This window comes from Ranitomeya variabilis, chromosome 2 (assembly GCF_051348905.1).
Source record: "Ranitomeya variabilis isolate aRanVar5 chromosome 2, aRanVar5.hap1, whole genome shotgun sequence".
Taxonomy (NCBI): Eukaryota; Metazoa; Chordata; class Amphibia; order Anura; family Dendrobatidae; genus Ranitomeya; species Ranitomeya variabilis.
Window position 1 is genome coordinate 953,298,318 of NC_135233.1, and position 12,335 is coordinate 953,310,652.

Sequence of the window (12,335 nt, forward strand, 5' to 3'; positions counted from 1 at the left end):
CGGAAGTTCACCGACCTCCTGCTTGTGGTACCAGCCTCTTGCACGGTATCACCAGGGGAACACAGTCGCACCACACACACACTGTATACGCCGTACGCACCACACACACACTGTATACGCCGTATGCACCACACACACACACACACACTGTATATGCCGTATGCAGCCTCTTGCACGGTACCACCAGGGGAACACAGTCGCACCACACACACTGTATACGCCGTACGTACCACACACACACTGTATACGCCGTATGCACCACACACACTGTATACGCCGTATGCACCACACACACTGTATATGCCGTATGCACCACACACACACACACTGTATATGCCGTATGCAGCCTCTTGCACGGTACCACCAGCGGAACACCGTCGCGAACTCGCCGCCGCCGGGGTTAGCCAAATGATTCACTGACCGTCGCCATCTTTGTACAGGAGGAGCGCATGCACAGTTTTAATGTGACCGCAGCTATCTGTCTGCACAAAGATGGCAGCGGTCTGATTTACTGCGCCTGCGCGAATTACGCGCAGGCGCAGTGAATCATTCAGCTGATCCCAGCAGCAGATGCGCGACGTGACTACAGGCAGAGGAAGCCGGTCACATTAATGGGGTTTTCCCATGAACTAAAGTTCATTTTAAAAATTTACTGTGTCTGACCGTGTATGGAGCATACCACATCTCCTGGGCAGGGGAGGAAGCAAAAGACAATACTGACATTACAGCAGGGGATCACAGAGGATTTCTTTTGTCAGGTAAAATATTTCACTGACTGTTTTTAAACAATATTTTACCTCACAAAAGGGAAAGAAAGAGTGGATAGGTGAGTAAGCACATGGGGGGGAGAGATTTAAAACGCTGCAAAGCCTGCCCCCATCATGACATTACCACCCTCCCGATACGATAGCATAGGGCCTCCATCTAGTACAGTAATAATGTCCTTTTCTGATGTCTAATAATAAATCCTCAGTGCCTCATTTAATAATAGTCTCCCTTGAATCCTTATAGTAATGAACCCATACCACTTTATAAAACATAAAAGCACCCCCTGTGCTATCTTATAATAATAATTATAATGCCTCCTTTGCTTCACCTGTAATGATAACAATCCCCCAGTGTGCCTCCTTATAATGACCCTCAGTGCCAATGTGGCGCCCCTAGGGGTATTTGCCACAAAAATAGTAATTGACACCAAATACAATTATTAAAATAGCAAGACTGCACTACCATCTCCAGCCAGAAGGGGGAGCTCCAGAGACTCCCCTTGATCTATTCTGGTCTGAGAAAAGGACTGGCAGTTGAGTTGAGGAGTTGAAAGTGAGAGGTCGTATAACTGAACTCCTAACAGCCCTATGACGGATTATAGGCCCGTGATACCCATAGTAGGAAAAGAGGAATAGAGAAAAAGGACATTGTGAGAACCGGGTAGCAATAACCTCTACCCAGAATAGGCGCAGAGATGGATACCGGATCCGTGGCTATATTCATTATATATAATACAGCAACCGGAAGGAAGTGAGGTGATATCAGCTTCACCAGGGTAAGACGCAGCAACAGACACAGAGTTCAGCGGTACTCCCAGAGGGGGTAAGCCGACAAAAAAAAGGACTCGGGTTGTCCGTCGAACCAGAGCACAGAAGAGACAGATTGGGTCGGCAGCCAGTTCACAAACAGCAGCAGGGCCATATGGAAACTGCGCATAATAAGAGGTGGAAATCCTGACAGGGTCAAAGTAATTCAGAGTTCTTAAACAGACTCCGGTGACAGTATTGGTTGCAAATCCCTTTTTGTTGAAGTAAACTGGTTAAACGTTTCAGCGCCTCAGTCTTTCATTTGGACAATAGCCATCGATCCAGGATCGGGGTCATCACAGCTGAGAGGACCTGCTGCTGATCAAGTAAGTGTCTGTTCCTTCATGATATCCCTTAGGGCTCTTTCACACGTCCTGATATTTCTGGTACCGGAGATATCTGTGTCCGTATGTCCGTGTGCTCAAGTGGCACATACGTGCGGCATCCGTGTGCCGCCTGAGGACCACACGGACCGTGTAGGAGAGACAGCGCTACACTATGCGCTGTCCCCCCCGCATGTGGTGCTGAAGGCAGAATTCATCTCTTCTCCCCCAGCGTTCGTTGGAGAGAAGAGATGAAAGATCTTTTTTTTTGGGGGGGGGGAAATAAAGTTTGCATGTGCGTCCGCGTCCCCCCCCCCTCAGTGCGCCGCCTGGCCCCTTGCCGCAGAAATACTCACCCGGCCAGCTCCTGCGATGTCTCCTCTGTCCTCTCAGCGCCGGCAGCTTCTCCTGTGTGAGCTGTCACGTGGGAGCGCTCATTACAGTCAGTGAATATTCCCTGACTGTAATGAGCGGTACCACGTGACCGCTCACACAGGAGAAGCTGCCAGCGCGGAGAGGACAGAGGAGACATCGCGGGAGCTAGATGAGTATTTATGCGGCAAGGGACCAGGCGGCGCACTGAGGGGGGAGGCGGGGGGCACATGAAAACTTTATTGTTCACAAAAAAAAACCAAAAACTTGATCTTTCATCTCTTCGGGGGAGAAGAGATGAATTCCGCATTCAGCACCACAGCGGGGGGACAGCGCTTAGTGTAGCGCTGTCTCTCCTGCGGGCGGTACGTGCACACGGAGGAGAGTGCACACTGTTCTCCGTGTGCACGTGTGCTGTCCGTATTGTGGTCCGTGCTGCCGGTAGAAAACGGACATGTCGACGTGTTTTCAGCACGGACATACGGTCCGTGTGAAAACACGCACATGTGCATAGACCCATTCATTTAAATGGGTCTACGTGTGTCAGTGTCTCCGGTACGTGAGAAAACTGTCACTACACGTACCGGAGACACTGACGTGTGAAAGAGGCCTTACATTGTGCATCGCCTGAGACCACAGCATCGGGTCAAGCCACTAGTAACATCCCCCTCAAGAGACGGACCTCATTGATCTGGTGCTGGGTACCTCGGTCTCCCGGGCGTCACACCTCTTTATTGTAATAATGTTCCTGAGCAGGGGTGTACATAGAAATAACAGGCGCCCCATAGGAAAAGTCACAGTCACAGAAAGGCATACTTCCCAAAATTATAGCACTCCCGTCAAAATATGTATCCCCTTAATTTATTGCAGTCATCCCTGCCACAGCCCCTTGTATAGTATGATGTCATTAATATTGTCATATTTGTCATCACTAGTGATGAGCGAATATACTTGTTACTTGAGATCCACAGATAAAAAATGCATATGTGTTTTTAGTGCGGGCGGCACGGTGGCGCAGTGGTTAGCATTGCAGCGTTGGAGTCCTGGGTTCAAACCCCACCAAGGACAACATCTGCAAACAGTTTGTATGTTCTCTCCGTGTTTGTGTGGGCTTCCTCTGGGTTCTCCAGTTTCCTCCCACATTCCAAAGACATACTGATAGGGAATTTAGATTGTGAGCCCCATCGGGGACAGCGATGATAATGTGTGCAAACTGTAAAGCGCTGCGGAATACGTTAGAGCTATATAAAGATTATTATATTATTATTATTGTTTCTGGAGCAAAAGCGCATGTAATCTGCACCTAAGAAAAGCAATACCGTTTTGTCAAAGTCAAATACCAGGAAGTATGAAAAACAAAGCAGCTTTATTTATAGCATGATATACCAGCAAAGACAAAAACTGCAGTGTCAAAAATGCGATAAAAAAGCTTGTTATAAAAAGGCAATCAACCTTATCTACCTATGGAAGGTTCCCACGTTCAGGATTTGCTGCGTGTTTGATGCTGCGTATTTATGGAGTGTGAAAACCGCCAGATGTTACAGCATAGTGGATGGGGTTTCTAGACATGTCCGCTATGCGAGCATGTGCACCTGCGGACCACTCATGGACATTGGACACTGATATGAGGCAGGACTTTCAGAACCACAGCATGTCCGTCTCTCTTGTGGCTGCGGATGCAGATTTTCCCCATAGAAGAGGAAACTCAGCATGTGTAAAAAATGTAAATGTGTCTGCTAATTTGCATAATAGGTGAGGAAATGATGCGGACATTCTGCAGCGTCAAACCACAGCAGACCCTGAACGTGGGAACGTACCCTTAGGCTATGTGCCCACGATCCGGGAGTAGCAGCGCTGTGGGTGCAGCGTATTTTCACTGCCGTCTATTGATGCATGTGATCACTGAACCGTGCGGAGTCACTGAGTCCAATACTTTCTACAGATGTAATTCCCGTTGTGGAGACTGGCGTTTCTGTGAGAGAAATTGACGTGCTGCGGTCTGGAAAGACGCGCCGTATGTCAATGTGCACAGAGGACCCCTAGAAATCCCACCACTGTGCTGTAACATCTGGCTGATCCCGGGCACGTAGCCTAGAAGCACAGACTGGGAAAGCCCAGAGTGGTAGCCACCGGCCGTATCCTGGCACAGACACTGGTGGATGATCGCTGTGCTACATCTCTGCCATCACGGCGGGTTCTTCCACCTCAGCAGCAGAATAACCGGCCGGCAGCGCTGTGTGCGGGGATCCCCGGGGACTGAAGACGCTGCTGAACTTTGTAACAAGTCAGATAAGGAGGAAGAAAGTGAGTTCCGCTTCCTCGCGCTGCAGAGCAGCAGTCACAGTGCAGCAGTCACAGTGCAGCCCGGAGCGGGTGACTGACTGCCATCATCCGCGGGAGACCCCACCGCCTGCTCCATCACAGCCCTCGTCCCCTCCCGCCTGCTCTGCGGCCCTCCCTCCCGGTTGCCCCCGGAGATCGCTGTGATGGAACCCTCCCGGAGATTCACCAGAAGCCTCCTGAAGCCGGGGACGGCGGCGGAGATCAGGCAGAGCGCCTGCAAGGCAGTGAGCAGGGAGCGGCGCAGGGTGAGTGCCGGCGGCGCCTGTCTGTGCGCGATCTGGGCCGCGCGATCTGGGCCGCCACCTCTCCGTGGCGTCCTGTTCACACGGTGCATGTGTTTGTTGCTTTGTTTTATTTCTGTACAAAAAGTAAAAAAAAAGAATCTGCAGATCTGGGTTATGGAAAAGAAGAAGGTGCAATTGCGGTGGAAAGTTCTGCAACTGACACATTAATCTAAACAAGCCATGTGCACACGCTGCGGATTTTGCTGCGGATCCGCAACGGTTTTGACGCTGCAGATCTTCAGCAGTTTTCCATGCGTTGTACAGTACCATGTAAACCTATGGAAAACAAAATCTGCAGTGCACATGCTGCGGAAAATACAGCGCGGAAACGCAGCGTTGTTTATTCCGCAGCATGTCACTTCTTTCTGCGGATTCTGCTGCAGTTTACATCCGCTCCATAATAGGAATCCGCAGGTGTAAAACCGCAGGTGGAATCCGCACAAAAAAACGCGGTAATTCCACAGTAAATCCGCAGCTAATCCGCAGTGCGGTTTACCTGCTGATTTACAAAAACAGGTGCAGAAATATCCGCAGACATCCCACCTACGTGTGCACATACCCTTAGGGTACGTGTCCACGTTCAGGATGGCCGGCGGTTTGGATGGACCGGCAAACCCGCTCCGCCCAAATCTCCGCCCCCTTCTGTGACGCGATGATGCCGGATGTGTTCATTGCACACATCCGGCATCATCGCACCACACACAAAGTGCCCTGTGATATACCTTGCGGCGGTGCAGCGTCGCCGCAAGGTACACGGACATGCTGCGATCTAAAAAGACGCGCCGCATGTCCGGAGTCGCAGGGCCGCCGGGTGCGTGTTACCACGCATAGTGGAGACGGGATTTCATAAAATCCCCTCCACTATGCTGTAACATCTGGACGCTGCAGCTCTGCGCAACGTCAAACACGCAGCGTTTCCTGAACGTGGAAACATACCCTATGAGAAATAGAAGCAATTTTCAGTTGCAGAAATTTCCCCAACAAAATCTGCAGCGTGGGAATTCAGCCTTTGGCTATGTTCCCATGACAAGGTGGTTTTGGAGAGTTTTTAATGTTGCGTAATTTTGTAAAACTGAAAGTAACCAATGTTACTTAATGGACGCATCAAAAAATCTCACTAAGATCTCATCGTGTGAACATAGCCTTATAGTTTGAGGGCGGACGGCAATGTCCGGGCCCAAATTCTCCAGCCTTGGATATGCCAATGAGTTCGGGCACTCGGAATGTGTTTTATTACCTGCTGTTTTGAAATAGTTTCTCCGATTACAAGTTATGTGATTTCTTCGTGTGACTCCAAGATTTGTAATAGAATCGTGAGTTGTGGATGCAGAAACACAGGAAAAAACTTGTGTATTTGGGAGAGTTTTGTTGGTAAAACAAAATTTCACAATGTGGCAAAACTGCCAAATCTATATGTATATGTATATTTATAGATATATATTTAATGATCACAAAATGCACAAGGAAAAAAAACCGTGTGACCACAACGTTTCTTGCCTAAAAAATGCACCAGAAAATAAACAGCAGAAACTTTGCATCTCATCCAAAATGAGTTTCCTGAGCAATGGTCATGGGTGACGCATGTGTGGGTTGTGGGAGCTCTGTGAGGGGTGCGAGACTACCAAACCCCACCGGCTCCTCCAATCCATGGCTGCCGGCTCTCGGGATTTTTTAGGAGTTTTTTGGACTGAATCTGCTCTTCTGATCTTCCGTTTCATTTCTATGGGAAATCTTTCTATTTCACCAGGAATTTTTTTCAATTTTATATTTTTCCTCAGATTTTGAAAAACGTCAGGTGGGAAAAAGAGAGTGCGTGCTGTTTCTCTGCAGTAGATCCATATGGGAATACAACAATCTAGGCACTGTCCAATAAAAGACTGCAAAACATGTACCTGAAGTGGTTTCCACTTGGAAAGCTCATAGGATTTTTGGGCCTCAAAAAAACTGTGTGAATAAGTCCTACAGTGTCCTACATGCCCTGATATCAACAGGAGATTGTTGGCTGCCTCCTCCAATGATAGTCTATCTACACTGACACCAATGACCGATGTGATCAGTCAGTAAACAAGGAGCTGGGCCATAATGGTTCAACAGGTCGAGGAAGGCACAGAATTAATAGGATGGGGACCCTGCTGCTGCTGCTACTTGTTTTAGTCATATTAAAATAATTTCCACTTGTTTGCACCTGGCAGCCTTAAAAACAAGTCCGTTCAAAACAAATTATCACCTATCTACAGGATACATGATAACTTGCTGATCTCTCGATGTCCGACTGCTGGGAACTGTGCCGATCACAGGGAATTTTTATCCCTGACGGAGAACTTTTATCACCTGACTGCTGATCCATTATCCATGGGGCTGTCGCGCTCAGCACTCAGTCGCCCCATAGGGAATGCAGTGATCAACAGGTCATCATCTTTAGGCCGGCGTCACACATGCGAGTTTTACGGACGTAAGAGCGCAGAAACTACGTCCGTAAAACTCGCATAACATACGGCACAATTATTCTCAATGGGGCTGCTCCTATTAGCCGTATATTACGGTTCAGTATTATACGGCTTTCTACGGCCGTACAAAATCGCAGCATGCTGCGTTTGTCAGCGTATTGCGCAAAAAAATCGCCAATGAAAGTCTATGGGTGTGAGAAAAATACGGATTCCACACGGACCAGCAGTGTGACTTGCGAGAAATACGCAGCGGTGTTAGTGAAAAGTCGGTAATTCAATTGCCGGCTTTTTCCTTCTCCTGCACAAACCCGACATGATATGAGACATGGTTTACATACAGTAAACCATCTCATATCCCCTTTTTTTTGCATATTCCACACTACTAATGTTAGTAGTGTGTATGTGCAAAATTTCAGCGCTGTAGCTGCTGAAATAAAGGGTTAAATGGCGGAAAAAATTGGCGTGGGCTCCCGCGCAATTTTCTCCGCCAGAATGGTAAAGCCAGTGACTGAGGGCAGATATTAATAGCCTAGAGAGGGTCCATGGTTATTGGCCCCCCCGTGGCTAAAACATCTGCCCCCAGCCACCCCAGAAAAGGCACATCTGGAAGATGCGCCTATTCTGGCACTTGGCCACTCTCTTCCCACTCCCTGTAGCGGTGGGATATGGGGTAATGAAGGGTTAATGCCACCTTGCTATTGTAAGGTGACATTAAGCCAGATTAATAATGGAGAGGCGTCAATTATGACACCTATCCATTATTAATCCAATTGTAGGAAAGGGTTAAAAAACACACACACACATGATTTAAAAGTATTTTAATGAAATAAACACAGCGGTTGTTGTAATAATTTATTGTTCTCTCAATCCATTAGGAAACCCTCGCTTGGCAAAATAATAAACGCACAAGATACATACCTTCTGATGTCAGATCACTTCCCACGATGTAATCCATCTGAAGGGGTTAATTATTTTACAGGCACGAGCCCTGCTAATGCACTCGCTCGTGCCTGTAATTCCCCGGCGAATGAATGAAATGTAGGTCATTGACCTACATTTCCTTCAGTCGCGGTGATGCGCCCCCTGGTGGATGTCCTCATATGACCTGGAGCGTGGGAAAAAGTTCCCAGGCTGCAGTTCATGAGAACATCCACCAGAGGGCGCATCACCGCGACTCAATGTAAGTACAGATCCAGCTTTCCTTTCAGCACCCGCGGGATTACAGGCACGAGCGAGTGGTTTATCGCAGCTCGTGCCTGTAATATTAGTTAACCCCTTCAGATGGATTACCTCGTTGGACGTGATCTGACATCAGAAGGTATGTATCTTGTGTGTTTATTATTTTGCCAAGCGAGGGTGTTCCTGATGGATTGAGAGAGCAATAAATTATTAAAACAACCGCTGTGTTTATTTCATTAAAATACTTTTAAATCATGTGTGTGTGTGTTTTTTAACCCTTTCAGACAATTGGATTAATAATGGATAGGTGTCATAATTGACGCCTCTCCATTATTAATCTGGCTTAATGTCACCTTACAATAGCAAGGTGACATTAACCCTTCATTACCCCATATCCCACCGCTACACGGGAGTGGGAAGAGAGTGGCCAAGTGCCAGAATAGGCGCATCTTCCAGATGTGCCTTTTCTGGGGTGGCTGGGGGCAGATGTTTGTAGCCAGGGGGGGCCAATAACCATGGACCCTCTCCTGGCTATTAATATCTGCCCTCAGTCACTGGCTTTACCATTCTGGCGGAGAAAATTGCGCGGGAGCCCACGCCAATTTTTTCCGCCATTTAACCCTTTATTTCAGCAGCTACAGCGCTGAAATTTTGCACATACACACTACTAACATTAGTAGTGTGGAATATGCAAAAAAAAAGGGGATATGAGATGGTTTACTGTATGTAAACCATGTCTCATCCTGTCGGGTTTGTGCAGGAGAAATGAAAAGCCGGCAATTGAATTACCGACTTTTCACAGATATCGCGCTGAATGAAATCTAAATACAGACTATATATATATGTGTCTCAATGACATATATATATATATACTGTATATATGTTTTAATGAACATTTGAGCACATAAATCCATTAGATGTCGGTTTTGCAAGCCTGCGCGAAAATCTCGCAGTACGGATTACATACGGAGGATGCCATGCGCAAAATACGCTGAAACACCCTGACTACGGATCAATATTTTGGGAACATTTCTCCGTATTACGGCCGTAGTACGGACGTATAATACGTGGCGTATTGTCTTACGCCAAGTGTGACTCCAGCCTTACTGTGGATAGGCGATAACTTGTTTTCACTGGAAAACCCATTTAAAGGGCTTGTTTAGGGTCCACATCCAGCACCCACATGGTCAGCTGGTATCTTCTCCGCCAGTACTGGGTGTACCCAATATAATGAGTGGAACGCCGTAGCTCCATACATTGCATAGATCCGGCCACAGCAGATGCCAGCTGTCCATGGAGAAGCCACTAATATGTGACTACTGGACAACCCCTTTAATCTGCCTACAAACATCTAATCATTAAAAGGGTTGTCCACTACTATACAACCCCATCTCAAAGAGAACCTGTCAGCAGGATTTAGCTCTATAAACTACCATGATGGTGCGGTGATGCTGATTAATCTGATACCTGATGTAAAGGGATCCGTTCAGTGGCTGATGGATACTCACCTTGGGAAGCTTTCATAAAATGAAGTCTTGTGTGCTTCGGGTGTGACATGGCGGCAAGGTCTTCTTCTTGTTCTCTGCGCCTCCCCCCACACCCACCAGCCTCCTCTGTTTCTTGTACAGGTCATTTATTATTCAGTGACCTGCCTCCTTTTTAAAATTCGCAGTGAGAGTCAGTGTCCTGTGTGCAGTACTTCAGTGAAATGGCGCTGGGTGCGGCGCATGCACAGATCGAGTTTTCATTTCGGTGAAAAATTTACTGAGCCGAAATCTCGGTCTGCATGCACCGCTTCCAGCACCATTTTAGTGAAGTCCTGCACACAGGATGCCGACTCACATTCATCGCCCACACAATAATTGCGGTGCCGCAGAATTTAGAAAAGGAGGTAAGTGACCTGTACAAGAAGCAGAGAAGGCTGGTGGGGGTCGGAGAACCAGAAGAAGACCCTGCCCCCACACCGAAGCACACAAGACATAATTTTCCGAAGACGTCACAAAGTGAGAATTCATCAGCCCTGAGCATACAGTGGTTTTATTTTATCTGGGGTCCTGAATTGATTAGGCTGAGATTGTCCAGTAGTGGAGTGCTCATCTAACTTTGTCTGGATCAGTCAACAATGTGCTGTCGGGCTCGGGCTGGTTGGATTTGGCCTCTCCGCTCCTCTTATTTTCTCCAAAAGAAGCTATCAGACGTGGGTTGCACATTTATTTGATTGGCCGCAGTGTTGTTCTAAATGAAGTGACAAGACCAGGGACAATGAGGGAAGCATCTGCACTATGAGCACGTGTTATTGGGAAATAAAGATACGTTACAGTTCACAAAATACAAAATACAATGAGGTTATTCTCCGGAAGATGCTTGTTCATAGTTACACGTAGTAGTACTGTGAGTGCAAAAGGGAAATGAGGTTTGCTTATCTTGTAGTCCCACAAGGTAGTAATGTCTGTCCTGGCTCCTTCCACTTTACTACTAGTTACTGAAATATTAACAGAAAATAATTGCATCTATAATATTAGGTCACTGGTACATTCAGTGATAAAGCACATGTTCATATCTATTCTGATGATGACGTGGGGAGGGGGATAACTACACAGGAACAACTTGACGAATTATAGGCGATCCTGTTAAGAGTCTTTACTAGAAGCCAACCCAAAAAGATATATGCCAGTATGTACTGAATTGTTATTCACATTGAATAGAAATCTTGGGTTACTTAGTATTGTGAGTACATGTGCTGCATATCTTATTACTATAATAATGCTAAGGCCACTTGATGAAGCATTAGTGAAACGCGCGTTGGGTTGTTGGCGGGTGAGCCTATATATATACATTCTGATTATATATCCTGTCATTTCTATGCACTTGTGCACTGTATGTATAATAATATTGTTAATGGGATTATTTATAAAAGTGTTGGCGCCAGAATAATTTATTATTTACCATATTTTCTGGCGTATGAGACAAGTCGTTTAACCCCTGAAAATCTTCTCAAAAGTCGGGGGTCATCTTATACACCGGGTACGGCGTGTGCGGAGCTCAGAGGTCGCCGCATATGGTGCAGAGAGCGGTCCCAGATGGTTCCCAGGGTCTGGAGGAGAGGAGACTGGGATCCATATTCATGTAAAAAAAAAAAGAATAAAAATAAAAAATAGGCATATACTTACCTTCCGAAGGCCCCTGGAGTTCTCCCGGCTCTCAGCGGTGTACGCGGTGGCTTCCGTTCCCAGGGATGCATTACGCGAAGGACCTGAGATGGCGTTGCGGTCACGCAAATTAGAATATCATCAAAATTTATTTCAGTTCTTCAATACTAAAAGTGAAACACATACGTAGAGTCATTACAAACAGAGTGATCTATTTCAAGTTTTTATTTCTGTTTATGTTGATGATTATGGCTTATAGCCAATGAAAACCCAAAAAGTAATTATCTCAGTAAGTTAGAATACTTACTATACATACTTTATAACACCAGCTTGAAAAATGATTTTAAAATCCAAAATGTTGGCCTACTGAAATGTATGTTCAGTACATGCACTCAATACATGGTCGGGGCTCAATTGCATAAATTACTGCATCAATGTGGCATGGGGGCGATCAGCCTGTGGCATTGCTGAGGTGTTATGGAAGCCCAGATTGCTTTGATAGCAGCCTTTAGCTCGTCTGCATTGTTGGGTCTGTTGTCTCTCATCTTCCTTTTAGGTATTGGTACTTTTGGCAGTGTGAACAGGTGCCAAGTCCTGCTGGAGAATGAAATTTCCATCTCCAAATAGCTTGTCAGCAGAGGGAAGCATGAAGTGCTCTAAAATT

General features: G+C 46.7%; 1 protein-coding gene across 1 annotated transcript in view; it reads left to right on the forward strand.

The window, feature by feature from the left end:
- The first annotated feature begins 4,630 nt into the window (after window positions 1-4,630).
- Window positions 4,631-12,335, forward strand: part of DOCK10 (dedicator of cytokinesis 10) — a 500,094-nt gene continuing 492,389 nt past the window's right edge. Inside the window, exon 1 of the mRNA XM_077290787.1 lies at window positions 4,631-4,857. Coding sequence (XP_077146902.1) covers window positions 4,756-4,857 — 102 coding nt within the window. The 5' untranslated portion in view covers window positions 4,631-4,755. The remainder of the gene's footprint in view (window positions 4,858-12,335) is intronic.